At 43.2% G+C, this 19,226-nt stretch overlaps 2 protein-coding genes across 4 annotated transcripts in view; one reads left to right on the forward strand and one right to left on the reverse strand.

The window, feature by feature from the left end:
• Positions 1-8,572, reverse strand: part of LOC131673442 (myb-like protein A) — a 30,926-nt gene extending 22,354 nt beyond the window's left edge. The window contains exon 1 of the mRNA XM_058951445.1: positions 8,486-8,572. The gene's annotated coding sequence lies outside the window, so the exon portion shown is untranslated. The remainder of the gene's footprint in view (positions 1-8,485) is intronic.
• Positions 8,573-15,354: 6,782 nt separating this feature from the next.
• Positions 15,355-19,226, forward strand: part of LOC131673446 (uncharacterized) — a 28,322-nt gene continuing 24,450 nt past the window's right edge. For all 3 annotated transcript variants that reach the window (XM_058951453.1, XM_058951454.1, XM_058951455.1), the window contains exon 1: positions 15,355-15,921. In XM_058951453.1, coding sequence (XP_058807436.1) covers positions 15,867-15,921 — 55 coding nt within the window. In that variant the 5' untranslated portion in view covers positions 15,355-15,866. The remainder of the gene's footprint in view (positions 15,922-19,226) is intronic.

The following is a 19,226-nucleotide window of genomic DNA, read 5'->3' on the forward strand; positions in this document are numbered from 1 at the left end:
TCGCAGATTAATCTGATTCGCCGCGATATGATTTGTCTTTCCCTTGACGCCGCGCGGTGGAACGACATACATCGGTCAACTCGCGAGACAGCGATCGGCGATTTCGAGAATGCTCAAGCGCAAATGATTCCAACTCGGCAATTTCGCCCACGTCCGCGCGGTGTCCTCTCTGCCGGCGAATAAGCGCGTCCGATTCAACGTGAACGTCGTAAAAGGAGAGATCGAACGCGGAACGTGGAACGCGGAACAATAAGTTAGAGAACGGTCGCGCACAGAAGACGGGCAGATGTATAACGAGGCGACGCGCATTGGGCGCGAGTGCAAGCGGACTTTGCGGCGTCAAAGGCGAGAGGTACAGCTGGATTCTCGGCGGGCCGAGCGCGCGCGTGCGTCTAGCAGCGAGAAGGACGTGGATCCGCGCGATCCAGCGCGCTTATGCAGCGAACTCAGCGCGCACGAACGTCTCACTCGCGTTTGCGCCGCGCGCTCGGGCTAAGAGAGCGAAATTCTCACGGCATCCGAGAAGTAAGAGAAAGAGCGATGAAGAGATATACCTTTTGCTCTCTCGCTCACGTACACACGTACACCTCGATGAAAGTCGAGGGAGAGGAGCGCGCTGCTGCACATGCAAAAGATATCCTTTACGTCGTCGTCGCACTCGTCGCTGGTGGGGCAGGCGGTGGGGCAGGGGGGGGGGGACGCTTTTACGTTTGTTATAGCCGCTCGTGCGTAAGCCAGGCTTATCTCGAGTGACAGGCGAAACGCACGAGCGGCTCTTTATACCCTCGTGCGCGCTGCTTCTTCTTCGTTCTTCCTTCCTCGGTTCTTTCTTTTTCGCGAAATTTATGTTGCCACGCGTGATTTTGTTGCTCTCTCTCTCTCTCTCTCTCTCTCTCTCTCTCTCTCTCTCTCTCTCTCGCGCGCGCGCGCACACGGGGGCTTTTAAAAGGTTGCAAGTTGCTCGCTTCTTCGCGGCGCGCCGCGTTATTAAATTGATTATCGCCTCTCGCGACTATGGCGCGCGTATACGAAACGACGCGAGCTTTTTGCGCGTGCACGACTAATAGGAATTTATACGATATCGCCGCCGCTGCGGCGGAAAAGAGCGACGACCAGAGATATATACGTGCGCTTACGCGTGTACGTTGTTTCGAGATTTGTTAGGGCCTCGCGTACGTAGGAGGTCTAATTTAATAGCGCTATCTTCGTCTCTCTCTCTCGTAATGGATAATGGTGAGAAATTGAAGCTTCGCGTGCGAATTTCATATACGTATAACGCGACCCTTGCGTCCGTGCGATTTACGAGGGTATCCGTCGATTTTTTTTCTCTCCTCGGCGTCGATTGATATGCCCTTTCTCACCGCGGCGTTTAATTAAATCGGCACCGAGCTAAAAGAAAAGAATGGAAAAAAAAGAGTCCAAGTCCGCGCGAGAAACAAAAGTAGCCCGTGTCCCAAAGTCAACGGCCCGCGAGCAAGGGTTTTACGTACTCTCGCGGCACAGCTTAACGGTCCCCTCGGCCGAACACACACACACACACTCGCATACAACGGAGAGCGGGTATACAAGGATGCGCCCACTATAAAACTCTCCTCTCTCTTTCCTTCCTTTTCAAGGAGAGAGAAATTTACGGAGTTGCACGCATTTTTGGGGGAGAGCTCTCTCTCTCTCTCTCTCTCTCTCTCAGCCGCCTTTGTCTCGTGTAGCAGCGCGCACCTTTCTCAGAATGCAAAAATCTCGGCGCTGAGGCCGCAGCGCCCATGTTTAAGTGATTTCTGTTTTCTCCTCTTTTCCTTTCTCGTTTTTTCTCCTTGCTTTTCCCCGCGATTCATTCGCTTCTCGCCGCTAATAATTTGTCTTCCCTGCGATGCTCGTTAACGATCTCTCTCGCTTGCTGTCGACTGATCAGCCGAGCGTTCCGTCGAGCCATTTGCCACCTGCAGTATTCTCGATATTGCATCGAATCTAGGCAGGGCTGTGCGCGCGCGTAATAAAACACTCGGCACGTCGGGGAGTGAGAGAAAATGAAAAAGAAAAAAAAGAAAAAAAAGAAAAAAAAGAAAAGCAAGATACAGAAACTACACGCGCCGAAGGCAAACATTCTCCCCATCCGATTGCGGCTAATTCGCGCGACGACGCGCGCGCGGCGCGTGTATATTAGTCTTTGTTAAGGCGAACGGAAAAACGCACGAGAGATAACGGGGCGAAAGGAAGGAGGGAAACGAGTGGAAAGAGATGGATATTACGGGTGATGAAAAACGAAAAAAAGGAAAAAGGAAGAAGAGCCTACCAGTCGCTTCCCACGATCGGAAGGCGTGCTTAGTATCGGTTTGTTGTTTGGGTTATATGGTAAAGAGTCGCCTGGCAGCTGTCGGATGGCGAGTCCTCGATATATGCGCATGCACCTGCGTACGCGTATATACGTCGCGCGCGAGCCGATCGAAGGGTGGAGATCGCGCGAAACTCGGTAGCCTTATGCGACGCTCGTTGCTTGCTACTGCCCGCGACGTAGAGCGCGGCAGCCATCCTTGCTGTCGCCGCCGCCGCCACCGCCGCCACCGCCGCCACCGCTGTGGAGCTTTATTTGCATTATTCGCTCGTTCGCTCGCTCGGCTGGATTACTCCGCTAGTTATTCGGATTTTGCGCAAGGCATTCAACTGTTTTGCTCTTCGATCGATCGGTTTTCACGGCGCAGCCCCTTTGCCGACGCTGCTCGGCATGGCGCGCAAGCGCACGGCGGTAGCACTCGCGAATATCGCAAGCCCGCCAAGTAATACTTAGCCGGCCGTTGCCAGCTGAAACGGGATGATTCGTATCGATGATTCAATTGGCAGTCGTTCAGCGAAGGCGGCATCCGACGGGAAGCCGAGCGGCAATTTTCCCGCTGACGCGCGGTGGGTGAAAGTGGGTGGCTCGTCCCGTCGACACGATCGCGCCTCAGATTTTCTCGGATTATACACCCGGAGAAACGGCCGCGCGCGCTGCACCCAACGATATGATTCCCAACGCATTATCGCGCTCGCGGCATCGCGAAAGCGCGCATAACGCGCTGCACTTATCGCGCGCATTACCGTGGCAATAGAAAAAGAAGAGCGAAAAGAAAAGGAGGAAAAAAGGGTTGTGGGGGGCTCGTGAGAAATTAAATCATAGCGCAAGTTCGTCTCCCTTGGCAAAAGAAAGGAAGCGAGGCAGGCGGTAGCGCCATTAACGTTATCGCCGCCGAGCGCTTATAAGCGCGAGCGCGCGTGTGTGCTCACAAGCGAGAAGCGAGCAGGAGAGCTATTGCCGATATATATATATATAAGTGTAAGGCGTGATCGTTTCCTGCGGCATAGCGGAACATTACATCGATCGACCAGCTGTTATACATTTCGCTCTCTCTCCCGCGAGCCCATTATTTTTTCCTTCCTCTCTATCTCTCTCTCCCTCTCTCTCTCCCTCTCGTGGCGAGGGAGGCGCCCCTGTGCCGCGTGCACTCGCTACTACTGATGTTTTAACGACGAGCGCTTAGTCAAACATCCGTTATCGTCTTTGACGAACTCGCCCTGATAGCGAGAGAGCCTAATGAGCTCGATTTGTTTGCGTTTATACGCATTAATGCTCGAGCCTATATACGTACGCGTCTATTTTTGCGCCGTTAAATTGAAGCCGCGGAGAAGTTTCGCGATGTGTGCGCGACATTGAATTATTATAGCGCGTCGCGAGATATTGCCGTACGAAAGGGCTATGTACACGTCGATTTTCGCGATGAGCTTTCGGGATTGATGGCTTTGATAGGTCGATAGGCGGTATTTTTCTTTCCTCTTCTGGAAGGCTGCATCGGCCGTAAGTACGAAGCCAACGGCTCATTTATCATGCCTGCTTTGCCACCCTTCAGGCTACGCGAAACTTTATCACATTAATTGTGTTAAATTCATTTGGCGGGATATTGATCATCTGGCTGCAGCTATCGGATAATCGAAATAGAAAGCGTTACTTTGTTTTTTCAATGAAATCTCTCGACGTTCGGTCGCGAGCGGAATTGATAAGCTAAAGTGCCGTCTGCGCGTTCCCGAGGCGCGCAAATTGAAAAGATAATTTTTATCGGCGTTCCAGCGGCAAAGAAAGTGCATTAAATTACTTTGCGCTTCACGCAATGACGAAGAGAGATTCCGTACGTGAAACAGGGCTGTCTTCATTCTTCAACTCGCGCGCGGAGCCTTTTCGCGCGAGCGCTTCTTTTTTCTCGCGCCGAGAGCAAAAGCAGATATATTTCGCTTCTTCTAAACAAAATGCGCGCGAGAGAGAGAGAAAAAACGAAGCAATCTCCATAAACCTATAACCCGACGAACCTGTACAAGGCAAAACCTATGTGTGCGCGTGCGTGCATCCTTCAATCACTCAGTTTTAACTTGCTTGCACCATATACAGACAGGACGATGTATGCTCGAGCGTTCCGTGGGATCTTGACGGAAGGGAAATTGCATTAGATACGAGTTTTTCAGAGATAAATTTTCGCGCGCGGCGAAACGAAGGGACGAGAAATTACGAGCGAAAGTAACTGTTTAAAGCCCGTGTCCCTTTTTAAGATAGAGAGAGAGAGAGAGAGAGAGAGAGAGGAGAAGGAAATAAGCTAGCCGTGAATGCAATCAGCTATACATTCATTCTAACGTCCTTTCGTCTGCTTTTCTTCCCTGGCGCGCGCGAGCGACGCGACGTGTGTATCGTGGCGCTATAGGTTACTCCGCGTCATTAGTGCCTGTCCACGCACCGATGCCAAACGCTGCTGACTTTTCCGTCGCTTCGAGCCGGCCGCAGGCTTGATTTGTGGATTTAGAAAGCGCGCCATTCGACGCTGCGCGCCGAGGTTCAATAATTCACCTGCTGCGCGTGGAACTTGGCGCTCTCGCGCATCATGGCGTGTCGTGCCGTTGCAGTCCCTTATCACGGGAAGGCCAGAGGCGCGATTCGCGTTTATCCGCTTGCGTAATTGTTCCATGTAAGCTCGTCCCGCGGAACGAGACGGCCAATGCGTACGCCGCCAGCCTATACGCGAAATTTCAGTGAAAGGGAAAAGCGAAAGTTGCACTTGCTCGCGCGTACATCCCACAGCGGCGAAATCTGATAAAAGAATTTTTCACTTGTCAAGCCCGCGCGCGCGCGCACGCTCTCTCCTCTCCCCCTGTACATACAAGCCGAGCATAAGTTTCATCAGCGCGCGATCGCCGCAAGGGATTACGCTGTCTGCGTATGCGCCTTTTTCCAGCGTTCATCTCCGCGGATCGAATTATATCTGCGTTTCAGCGGACGCAATTGCGGATTGCCTTACCGCGCGATTGGGCAATCGGTTCGCGGCCGATTTTTCGATTGCCTAATCGACCGAGCTAATTGCGCGTTGCGCGAACTCGATCGGGGCACCGCGATCGCCGCCGTACGGGATATCGCGCGACGATCCGCGAGAAAATGGTCCGCCCGAGTAGGACGATATATCGATGCGCCGGACGGCCACTCGGGGGCACGAGGAATGACAATGGAGAGTTGCGGCTTGTGCGCAGTAGCAGAAATAAAGCGAGAAGAGAGAGAGAGAGAGAGAGAGAGAGCGGAGAGGGCAAGAGAGGGCGGGAGGGCGTTGAAAAGAAGGGAAAAAACGAAACAATGACGAATATTACGAAGACAAGGGCAGAGCAAGTCACGCTCTCACGTCATCTCTCACGAGTGTATGCGCCAAAGTCCGCGCGCGACTACCGGCATATTTTCGCGCTCTTTCTTCTTATATATACACACACGCATACACACACATATACATATCTCTCGACTCTCGCAAATTAGAATGCATAGCTCAAGTTTTTAGTGTGAAGGCTGCTTTGAGCACTCTTCCGACTTGGTAAGTATAACGTTCGAGGCCGAGCTTTTTCAAGAAAATGTTAATGATCTCCGCGGAAAAGTGCCCCCTTCGAAAATTGGCCCAAGTCCAGAAGAAGGTTATTTTTCCGAGAGAGGATGGGATAACAATTAAGACGACGACGACCAGCATCGGCATTCTTTGGTTATCCGAGCGACAATTCCATTTGGTCGAAACAACACGACTTATGGACTTATAATAAGCGAGGGCTAAGTAGTTATATAGCTGGCAATTTAAGGTAAAGCGAGTCTATAAGTACTGTAGTATACGACAGCGCGACGATACTCAAGCCCAAGGTAATGGCTGTTCGCTGCAACAATAAATCCTTTCACGGTATATTTCAAAGAAATCGATTTCTTCCTACAACTTCAATGAGTGCAACGGCAACAACAAAAAACTCGCGCAATCAGCAACGGAAATAGATTTCCTACACAACCTCATCCTTGTTTTTTTTTCCCACGGAACGCACGGGAAAAAAATGGCTCCGTGTTTTCTAAGTTTTATAAGACATTAAAAGCCACATACAAGTCTTTCTTGCATTATTCGGTCAGATTTTTCTCATAAAAAAGGGGGGAGGGAGAAGAAGGAACGAGCGCGCCACCTCATTATGTCAAACAAGAAAATAAGCGCAACAAATTACATCCTCGCTCTCGCGAGTGAGACCCATTGAATCAAAGCTCTCTGTCTCTCTCTCTCTCTCTCTCCCTCTTCGCTCATCATGAAAAAAAAAGAAACGAGTGAAAAGGTCGTTCAATTCGCGCGAGTCATAGCCGGTACAAACGTAACACGTCCGCGACGGTACAATCAGCATCTTCGCCTCTCTGTCTCTCGACAAAGCTTTTAAAGGCACTCACGTCGTCTGACAAGTGCCAATATCGTTAATTCGCACTCTTTGGCCTTTACGATGCGTATATCGACACCTTTAACGCGTCATTAACGAAAAAAACGCATTGAAAATAAATGACAATCGCATACGCGCGCGCGGTCCCTCTCTCTCTCTCTCTCTCTCTTTCTCTTTCTTGGTTCTCTCTTCGTGGAATCGGTTGGGGGATAAAACGAGTTGCGCGCCGAGTTGCACGTCTCCGGTTGTCCGCATACTAATTGCACCGCGCTGCTCTCGCGGACAATGCGCCCACCACGAACTACTGCTGTTTCATTAAGGAGCTTTTACCGCTGTACTCGTCTCTCTCTCTTTTTTCGGTTCGTGTTTTTTTTTTTTTTTTTTTTTTTTTTTTCGGGAGCTCGCTCATGGGTAGTTTCCCAACCATGGGTAGAGTACCCGCTCGTTACTCCACGTAGACCGATGTGCTGCTGCTTTGTTTGATCTGGCTGCTATAAGGCAGGCACTCGGTTCAGCGGAGTAAAGAAGAAAAATCGAAAGCGAGAGGATTCCGAGGGGGACAATGGAACTGTAGTTTTTGCCGCCTGTTATGGCTGTATATTTCCAGTTGCACTATATAAGTATCGATACTCGCTTTTATTATGCGCAAAGAGATTTGACGCGTGTGCGAACACCTGCGCAGCAGTGCTCACTTGCTGCCACTTTTTTTTTCATTTTATTTTTTTGATTGGATATAAAATTATGTAAAGTACGGGGGGCTCCTACAGCTCACAGGTGTATGAAGTTCAATCTTCATATGGGTATACCTCTCGGATATATAGGCATCGTGCAAGGCGCATCTCACTTCTTTACATTTAATTGGACGTTTAACGATTCGGTCGTAATCGAATGTACGAGGATGATGCCCAGACTCCACGTATTTTTGACATCTAGCCTGTAATCAAATAAAATGCGAGCAGCGATGGGGAGAGAGAGAGAACATCTAAATTTTTTTGAAGTTATTATATATTTTGAAATTATAATGCAGCACCTCATCAAATTCGCATTAGCGCCGCGGAGATGATTTTCGGCAGGTGCTCGCGCTGTATACGCGTCGTTGCGCCTTCCCTTCACGAAAACGGAATCGCATCGTCTGCAATCAAGCCCCCTTTGAAGTCCATGCCAATACCTGAAGTTTGATCGCCATAGTCGCGAGCGTACAGAGCACACAAGCACCGAAAGATTTTGGTTTCTTTTTTTTACGAAGTGTTTCAATAATCGCTGGAAACCTCATTAAATTCCAATTAACTTTAACCGCACGGCCCCGTGTGATTCCATCGCAATTTCGTATATGGAGCGCCCTCCATTCCTCTTTCCCCTTTTTGTCAAATCGGCCATTAACTTTGTGAAGTTATATTGAAGAATTTTTTAAGCTGCGTGGCTAGATGAGTTTCTTTTTTCTTTTTATTTTTTGTTTCGTCATTATTTGTTTTATTTTTTTTTTATCGAGACAGGATATCATGCGCGCATCGCGGTTTCCGCCTGCCGTATTTGCGCGTCTAAAGCTTAATTGCAAGGTTTAAAGAAAGACGATACGCATAATTGAGATGTAATGAAAATGCTGATTACTTTGGTGAAAATGAGGATGATGACGATGCAAATATTTAGATTGCGAGGCGATCTTGCGATTACGAAGCAGAGGCAGCCTTACAGAAAAACGCACGCAATACTTAAGTCGAATGGTAGTTTGCGCGGTGTGACAAGTGAACTCGGCAAAAATTACCTTAGAACTGCATGACGACCATGGTAAGGTCGAAAACACTGGGCTGGAGCGAGCACAAGCGATAGTTCACGCACGGAAAATACACATTTGTACGCAGGCAGATGCACGATGAAAAATGTACGGCGTGCCCGGAGTAACGCGCGAAGAGGTGTAGAAGAACGAGGAGGCCCCCTTTGGCGAGTACTTAGTAGCCGGCTAAGTTCAGTGCGGGCGGTAATAAGACTGCTGGCGGTAGCGGCGCATCGTCGCCGCGAGGCCCCTTCTTGCTCTCTCCCTCTCTCTTTTCCAGTCTTTTGCTCTTTCTCGCGGCTATACCGCTCTCTCTCTCTCTCTCTCTCTCTCTCTCTCTCGCTTGCTCTCTTCCTCTGCGACCAACAGCCACACACACTTTTCAACTGTATTCTGTTACACTTCTCTCTTGCTCTCTCTTTCTCGCTCTCTACGCTGCGGTGTGCATCTTTTTTCACAGAGTTGCCATTCTTTTTTGCTACTCCGATCCGTTGGTTGTATGGCTATTTGCATGGTTATTACCAAAGTAATTTGGCGCGCGCTCGCAGTTATATGCGCGTCTGGGAAATCGTCAACTTCCATTTGCGACGACTTATGCACCCATCTGCGTCCAAGTAATTGAAATTTAATCGATAATTGCAATCGAGTCCTACCGATCGATTTCGTTTGCGGGATTTTTCTCGGCGACTATTAAATAACTTTGAGCAGGCAACAGCCACGATGACGATGCCAAGAAAAAGAGAAGAAAAAACGAAGAAAGCGTCTTTCTCCCTCTCATTAATCCCTTTGCACTTTATAATATCTATTTCCAAGCCGCCCCCATCGTTTTGCTCGTGTTTCGCGGGCTGCACATACACACGCGTAATATCTTTTGCAGTCTCTTTCTCTTCTACCATCTCGAGCGAACGAGAGGATCGCCTGGAGGCTCGAAACGAAACTAAGATCCGATGTGCGTGTGGGTATCTCCACTTTCAACGAATTTCGCCTCGTTATATCACAATGGACCAGTAAATTCAGGCGCTGCTGTTCTTCAAAAATGAGAAAAAAAAATGGGGCAAAAAAAATAATCGCCTTCGAACTTCTCTGTTTACTTCAACTTCTCGTGTTAGATCGATCCACCCTCGTCGACTCTGGTGTTCATCCTGGATTGCGTTACGGTAATATTTGCGATGCCGGGGTAGCGATGGGTTTTGCATGGTATTTCGGAAGCTTTTGTCCGGCAAGAGCTCACTTTGCTTTCGGAATTCAATTCAGCTTCAAAATCTTGATGCTACTTTTGTGTAGCGAATCATTTTAATAATCGTGAATGATGCCTACAATTGTAATAAATTAGATTATATTCATGGAAAAATTCCAAGTGCTATGTTTTGCTTAAATTGAATTATAAATTTGATGGACAAGTGAAAGCCATTATTGGCTTGATATTTAAAACAGCGCTCTGCTCTAAATCCAGTGATTCTATTTTCCAAGCATTGAATTTAAAGTAGCTCATGGATAATCGTATTCCGATTTCAATGCGGATAAGGCATTTCGAAATATCGAGTCTCGCACTGCTGTCGTGAGTTATAATATCAGGCTGTAATCGTCGTACGTAATGAATAGAAGGAAAGTGTGCCAGGCAGATTGCTGATTTGCTTTTCTCTCGTCAATTGATTCGTGAGCTTCTTGCAGCTTTATAGTCAGTGCGAGTTTCAATACGCTTATGCTTATTGATAAAGTTTGTATGTCTGGTTATAGTACACTTTACTGCTGCGCGTCGTTACAGCATTATTACCATACGATCTGAAAAATTCCTGACTATTCAGCTGCGCCCTCGCTCGGAATAGCCTGCAGCTTTTACCTTTCGCGAGTATTTCCATATACCTGTATACATTCGCGAATCGGACTCCAGACTGCAGGTTGCTTCGTTTACCGACCGGAGCGTAGAAAGCTACCTTACAATGCGCTAAGGGTAACGTAATTGAAAAAACTTTTCGATATATATATATATATATATATATATATATTTATACGTAGTCGGCTATCCATTTGTTAATTAAAATTACTGACACTAGTTACCATTCTTCTTCAACATTTTATTATGTACGTATGGAAATTGTATTTATCTTGGCATTCGGTAGTCCCGGTACAAAGCATTTTTAAATGTATCTATATTTATTATTGTATATAACATTGCTGTCTTTTTTTGTAATATCTTTTTCAATCAGCTGTCTTTTGTGCCATATCTAGAATGTCAAGAAAATAATACTTTTATTTATTATATCGCTATTGTGTTTCCGATTTTTCTTGTACTTTTATCGTTAAATAAATATATTTCATAATAACGTGTTGTATGATTGTGTATTGTTACATATTCTTACGGAAGTAATAGACAATCTAATAGCAAACAGTAGAACGATTTGATAAACCACTTCATGAGTGCTCGTGAAAGCTTGCCAGTTCATTCAGTATCGAACTTGAGAATGTCGCTTTAATGCGATAACCATTTTCATTTCTCATGTAATTAACCGTAGCGATTTTTTTAAGCTTAGTGCCACTCTCGTTCATAAAACGTGTTGGATTGAATTTGAACTGACAATTTGAGAAATAGATTGAAAAAAGCTCAATATTAGTAAGCTATTGTCTAGATTGAAAAGATTGGGAACTCGGAATATTTCATCATGTTGTAAACATGCTGCAAACTTGCTCTATTAGAATAACCTCTTTTTCATTAACTATATTATATCAGATAAATTTTGTTTCAACCTCTACAAATGCTTATGAACAATTTGAATAGGGTTCCAGTATAATATTAAAAAAAACATTTTTACATCACACATTTTTTTGAGCATTGTTTTTGGAACGCATTGCAAACATTTCAATTATTTATAAAAAAAGGAAAATGAGTTTATTTAACGTAACATAAACTATAAATCAGGTTAAACACAGTTTTCTTTCTCAAGTTCATATCTATACAAACCAATTAAAACAACTAAATTGAACAAAATTTTCCTAGTGACGCTTGTTGTTACTCGCCGTAGCTCAATATATAACAATGTTTTGAAAATTTCAATAATAAAACATAGTTATGATTTCGCAAGTACGATAACTTATCGTGATTCAACATTTTTTTTACAAATTCGTGATTAAAAATATTTTAACTATACATTTTTCAAATGAGTTCGATGTAGCATGTCGAAATAATCACGTTAGTTACCAACAAGGAAACTTAAAAAACTATTAAAGTTTCACTGTGCGCAAAAAAAGACACATCCGTGCTTTTGACAAGCGTGGACAACAATTTGTCACAATGTGATTTCTCCACCCCTCTCCTCTCTCTCTCTCTCTCTCTCTCTCTCTCTCTCTCTCTCTCTCTCTCTCTCTCTCTCTCTCTCTTACTCATGATTCGCTGCAATAACGGGCTAGTGAACTTGATCGAAGGTTTGCGTTGGAGAGATGCTGAACATTCTTCGGGGGGCGATGAATCCACGCGTGACTCATCATCTGTAGGATGGGGATGTATGTTTCCCGAGACCGGCACACGGCTAACAGAGAAAACAAGCGCATAAGCTTGCTTCTCTTTTCCTCCCTCTATCCTTCCCCGCCCCTTTTTCCTTCTTCGCGTTTGCATTTATCATTACTCGGCTTTCTATTTTTCTGTTTACGCTTTTTCTCGCTTCAACTGTATTCAATCTCAGACACGCAAAACCGAATACGTACGTATAAGCTTCGTTTTATTAGTACACTAGTATATTCCTTTACAGCACATTGTCATGTTAATCAATGATGTTACTGAACAAACAAATAAAAAGTCATTAAATATTGTGCTTTATCGCAACTTTTTAATATCCTTCAACAATTTTTCTTTAGCATAAAATATTATATTCTATGTCAAGCGATTATAGAAGAAACGTTTTGCAGGGACGACTAATGTAAAAAATACCAGAGTCTAAAAAATTCACGCAATTCTTTAGGTGCTCCCCTTGGATTTTCCTCCACCATCCACCATCAACGCTTCGTCCTTCGCAGACTCGAAATTACATTTTGTCCGTCTCTTCTTGTTGCCCATCATGACGTCAGCTCGTCGACGTTCTCCTTCAAAAAAGCTGCGCTTCGATGTACGCATTCGCACACATCTGCGTCGTTTCTTTAATTTTTTTAAGGAGCTTACACGCGACGCAGGAAAACGGATGGCTTACTCTCGCAAATTGGAAAAATCATTAAGCTGAAAGGGAGAGCAAACGAAGGATGATAATTTAGCGGAGTCGCCTCCTTTCAAGTATTATTTTGAGTTCTTTGCTGTATTGCGCACGCGTGCGCGTACGCACTTGACGTGTACTATAAGATACGCCTTGATACATAAGAACCCGAAGAAATTTTTATTCTAAGTTACTCTCGGGTAATCGACGTCACAGTCCTATTTTGCACATTTAAGGGGAGATATGTTATTGCGGTTCTCAAAAGTGGATAAGCTTTAGTGCTCTCCTTAAGGATAATGTATTTAAATATATATTTTTCTTCTTTATGGTGCACTACAAATTTTCTACTAGTAATTTTCATATATTGCTCATGTTAAAATCATATAATTGACTTCATGACCACATTAAATATATATATCGAAGATCTGAATTTTTTTGATAGAAATCTGATCAATGATAATTGAAGAGTTATTGAATTGAGCATTAATTTTAAGCAGAGTTTAATTCGGAAACATTATATCACTTTTTAAGCAATATTATTAAGTAGCCTTCAAATGTCAATTAAAATCTTCTGCTCGACTAGACGAATAACAGCGAATCAGGCTGTCGCCGAATCGACTGATTGACTAATTGTTAAATGTCTTCTATTTTTATAAGCTGCCCAACATATATGAATAAATCATCAAAACTTTTTAAATTTCAACTTCTTGGTGACAACAGTGTTATTGTAAAGGACTTTGGATCAGAAGACCGTTTTATATAGACAGTATGACGCTCAACGAGTTCCATAGGTTTATATTGAGCTATTTTTTATATTTGTGACACTATTACTTGAAGAAAAAGGAATATATCATAACTTTATGTTGTTATTGACTATGACATTTTTTTATGTTGTCAAATAAAAATCTTCAAAAAATGACTCCAAAAAATTTGTGTGTCGATACTTTTTGGCATATACTGTTAAATGGAAAAGACTGCAACAGTAGTGTGCTGCTTTTTACAAAAATATGAAAAACACACGTAGAAGTGTAATTTATTTTATTTTCAATTGAAAATTTTCCAAACTTTATTTGTTTACGGAAAAAAGTTTTTTTTTTATTTCAAATCTGAATTATATGAATATATACTACTCAATAAAAGTAATCTTCTTGAATTTTTTTTTCAAATCTGAGCCATGTAACGCTTCCAAGTTAGAACCCTTCAAAGTCAGTAACATCGCTACGCCGCTCGAGTTAATAATTTCTGATGACACATTAAAAATATCTTTGATAATAATCTATAACGATGAGCTATTTGTCATGTACTCTATCAATGTTTTATCTGGCGCTTAAATCGCAATGTTATTTTGGTAATAACTTGAACTCAATTATCTAAATTATCGAAATTTGGTGTTAATAATATATAAGACCAATCGATGTCTGTAGGTGCCTATTGATATTGATCTACAAAATATTTCTTTTCAATGTATAGTTCAAGATAAAATAAGCAGTGCGAAAGACGTAAACAAACATCAAATGTTACGAGAAAAATTCAATGTTGTACTAGCTTTCTAATTGTTATTAAATTGATTACTGTAATTTTATTAAATTAATATTTTTAATACATTGTTAATTAGTTATCGTATTAGAGCAATAAATATAGTAATATAGTTCTTTGCAGAAAATGAATATAAAGTTTACCTATTGATTGCCGATCCATGATACGAGTAACAGTTTTATTTAAAAAATCATATTCTGGCTAATTATGCAATTTCACAAGAAAAGTTTATGAAAATATCAATGACCTGTATTTTCCAAGGCTATTGAGGATAAATTAAGCCAGAAGAAAAGTTTATTCGAAGGTGTGCCTACAATTACAAAAAATAATTATTGTGAAACGTTGAATTGTAAAAGTTTTGAGGATTTACTCATATAACAAAGCTTCAAAGATAGACTGTCAAGACATAAAATAAATACCCGTATTCACATACAAAATAGCAGGTATTTTCAAGTACATACAACCATAATTCAATAAAAATTAACCACATCCGGGATACTTGGGTAGGGTAAGATGTAACGGAAAACCTGGCGCCCTTGCCACGAAATCCGAGGAGGAATAATGATAATCGCTCTCACCAAAAATTGATCATCGATAATTATCCCAAAATAACTGACTGCAATGTACTTTTACAATAAAATCTCCCTTCGTTACTCGACAGCACCATCAACTTATTAGAATCGTTCCGATGAGTGATGAAGGTTGGAGACGAAGCATTTGACAAGGGATTGCTCTAATTTAATAAATATTTGTCACACTCGAGGCAGTGCTCGATTGCACCCTCGCTTCAACCATCGGACGTCGTGAAAAACTCGCCATCCTTGTGCAAAACCCTGGCCCCGACAGAGGATGAATACTAACGTCAATAACGATCATTCGAAATGTTCATCTCCCGAAATAAAGCTTAAGGCGACTTTGACAAGCACGAAAAAAGAGGCATCAACGAGTGGCAGTCTGTGTTTGTACAATCGTCACGCATGAAAAACAATCCTGGCACCCCATCGTACTGGCACCGCAGACGTAAAAGTAGCCGGCTTCCGGGCGCGTGCGCGCTACGATGATAACGCGCATCCACGGCGCGAGGCGCCCGCCGCCCGGCACCACGAGTCTCTCTCGCAGTATCGGCCGCAGCACCGTGGCGCCGGCACGCACGGCATGCTCCTCTAAGTCAAAGTCACGTGCGCGTGAATTCATCGCGATGATAGCCACCGAGCCACACATCCGTGAATAATCAGGTGACACGTTTGTTCGCCCGCGAGGACGAATCATCGTCACGGCGGTTCGAACGCGCGAGTGCACAAGTCCGTCAGTAAGTGCTGAACCGCGGGGATATTCATCCTCGGAAGAGAGAGAAAAAGAGAGAGAGAGAGAGAGAGTGAAGGAGAGGAAGGAATAAAGAAGCGCGATGCCAAGAGGAAACTGCGCAAGAATAACAGCCCTTAAACTTTTGCAACAATAGCCAAGACAACACAACAGCCGAGTGCTCGCCGTTATAATCCTGAATTAAAAGTATACAGCGAGCGAAATAAGCAAAAGAAAAAAAATAGATATAAAGCGGCCATTGTCGCGTCTCACGCGGTTGCATACAATCGCTCCGAACGACCAACATTTGCATCGGCTGATGAGCGCCGAGCGGAAAGAGTTATAAAAACGGCGTGATGGCGAAAATCGAGGTGATAGCCCTTGTCGTCCACCTCATTCATTTGGCTGCAGGTAATTGTTATCCTATAATTTCCTCTCTTTTGCTATATTTTCGAATCGAAGAATTTCCGTTCAATTGGGTCATGCCTATAGAATGTAATGCACTCGAGTTAAGGTCGGTAAGAGTAAAAATAAACCTTTCGTAGATTACAATTTTAAGGGGCATCGAAAATATATTCGTAAGCTCATCATTTGGATATTTGGATGGTGCTCGCGTAAGCGCTCTTTTTTAAATCATTCGTCTTTACATGCGAATATTTCTCAAATTCGTTAGACAATATATTTCGTGTGTTTATTTTTCCTAATATTAATATACACAAATGTATTTAAAAAGCCGTGGTCTATTCTTTTATGACAAATTAAAAAAATAGAATTCTCATACTATACGTTGAAAGTGATATGTGTGTCTCTAAAAATTCTTTAACTGCCACACTAGGAGCTTACGCTTTAATTTATTTTTGTCGGATGCCAGTAATTATGATAATCGATCGATAAATTGATAATTGAAAATTGTTAGCGTTTCCTTAGCCTATGGTACACCATGATTGAATTGAATCGAACAACGAAGTCTTTCTACGCTGAATATCAGTCCCTCAATGCTTTATGAAAAATAAATCAAAGTAGATTAATTTATCTAAAGTTGAACACAAAATCGACACAGTTCTCCGATAATCCATGTAAAAACACCTCTTCTCACATCGTACAATCAGCTCAGCTCGAGTAAACACAAACTGGACAAACCGTACGTGCTGTTTCCTACGACAATCGAGTCCTTTTTTCCGAAAAAGGAACTTGAAAATAACATGATTCCGACCGTCGAGTGATAATCGGTGATGGTCACACACGTATACGGACGCGTGGACAATGAGAGGCTGCAAATGCTGATCCTGTATTTACCGGATGGATTATCCTGTCTCGCGCTCTGTCAACACGATTCTTCCGATTGTAGGCCGCAAATGCGGTTTTCTCACGCACGAAGAGGAGGCTACCTTATATATACACACTCTTCTGCAACGCCGCCGACGCTCGGTCTTGTCAATATTGATAACGATAAAACCATCTAAACGTTATTTCAAGTGTTTCCGCGCTCTACCTTCTTTTTTACTTTCCACGATGCCTTTTATTTTTCCGCGTGCGCAATGCCCTGCTGACGCGCGAGAGATGCGTTTCTCGGGAAAGTTTGCTCCGGAAATTACTTTTTGCAGAAGTGTCGTTGCGTAGCTTGTGCAAACCATGTGGAATGATGAATGAAACAGCGGTGTCGTTAGTAATTGGAAGGTAACAATTTTCATTGCAAGTGTTTTAATTCACGAGCGATATATTATTGAAAAGACTTCTGGTACGATTATATTGCTGTAGGTCTGCGAACGGGTTGGTGGGCGTTTCTATGTAATCGAGTAAACGATTCATTTTCCATGAATAATGGCGCTGCGATGCAATACGACGAATCGAAACAATATCACAGCCACTCTTTTTACAATTCCGTCATAATATCGAAATCATGCGCTATGAGAAGTGATTCGAGCAGTGGTAAACAAGCCAACGAAAGCTAATTACTGAAGGCGCATAGAACATTGCTCTGTGGGGGCTTGCGCCAATTAAGCTCGCGCGTAAGCTCGGTCGCGCGGATTTATCGATCAGACCGCGCGGCAGACGTTGCAGCCCCAAAGAGCATGGGCACTATAATGGACACTATGGGTCGTTCGTGCGAGAGCCTTTCTGTTACTATCATACGAAAGAAGAGAATTTCAATTAAGGCATACCTGGCGTTTATTTCGTAGGGCTCGTCTTGCTTGTCTATTTTAATATTCACGAGCGGTGCACACTGCTCCGACAAATTAAAATCAAAGGTCTTTCGGCGGAATTTCAGATGGGAATGCCATTGGCAATTGTGTTTTTATAGAAATATTCATGAAATTTCTCGGGCAATATAATTTCGATGGGTTCAATCAAATTTCCGGCTTGAAACTGAATGAAAATGTCAACCTTTTGAGCGGCATTTTATTAATTTCTACGTGTATGCTCGACTCTCAACTATGCTGACGCGTGAATTTAAAGAAAATGTATGAAAAGTAAAGGACCGTGTACACATTTTATAGACTCATCAAGTGCTAAGAGCTGTTCGTTCTCGTTACGAAAAAGGATTCCGTGCGCAAGTACATCGATAATGAACCAGACATCCATATTTTTCGTAACGTAACGACTCCATTAATAAATGACTGTTGCAACGCAAAAGACTAATTGCTTATCGATCGGCGCTTTCAATGTTTCGCCGAACAAAGCAGAGAGGCAAAAGCTTTTGAGTTTTGGCTTTCGACCCTGACATTTGCACTTGATCCGTACGTGATCACGCGAAATTCAGTAACCTTTTTCGCTGTTGCGTGCTACTCGCCTGTGCTACGCTTTACCTCATAATTTTCTCGTAATTTACTACTGCAAATGATGATAAATGATTTTTAGCGCACAAACGATGATTGCAATTTATCAATTAGTTTTTGGATACATTTTTTGAGGAAGGCTCGAAAGTATATTGTCCAATATGAGTTTTTTTTAAATGTGTGAAATTCAATAGGTGCTTGTGTATTTTTCGCTTTCATTCAATAAATTCTCAATTTTTTTCAATAGAAAGCTTTTCTAATATTCCTTGAATTCGTTTCAGCTATCGTTTACGTAATATTGCGATGAAAAGTACCTAAAGTACAAGCTTTTTTATTTTCAATGTTGAACTTGAACTGGATCTTTCTATAAATTTTGCTAAATTTATAAATTACCGAGATGGTAAGACATAGCGAAAATTATTTCATGAAAATATTCAGATAGCAATCGTCTATGTTATATACCTGATACCTTTTTTCGAATTTAACTGGCGAATGTATCTTAAAAACGCCTCGATTTTTAAATATTCAAAACAACTCAGATACAATGTTATAGATAAGTCTTTACCTTTTTCAGCATGTAGCAGCAACAGAGATAAGTCGCATGAAACTACGAATCCCTACTGTAATAGCGAGAGAACCCTTTGAATTATACATTTACAATGGCGGGGTTAAAGTAAACTCTGACGGTTGGCCTTCACTCTTATTCTTTCTGGCGGCATCCCGAGTTATATCTGTTATTGCTCAGGTCACGCAAGCTCAGCGCGAAGATACATTTGCGAATTTAATATCGATTTCTCCATTAGCGACGACCACGTGCTACCTCTACGTTGGCAAAACAAAGCCTGCTATGCTCTTATCAAATTGTCTCGCTTTCGCGCGTACGTCACTCTTACTTTTTTTTATATCCTTCTAATAGGAGCTTCTCTTTTTTTGATGTGG

Source organism: Phymastichus coffea, unplaced genomic scaffold (genome assembly GCF_024137745.1).
Source record: "Phymastichus coffea isolate CEN01 unplaced genomic scaffold, Cenicafe_Pcof_1.1 PCOF00178, whole genome shotgun sequence".
Lineage (NCBI taxonomy): Eukaryota > Metazoa > Arthropoda > Insecta > Hymenoptera > Eulophidae > Phymastichus > Phymastichus coffea.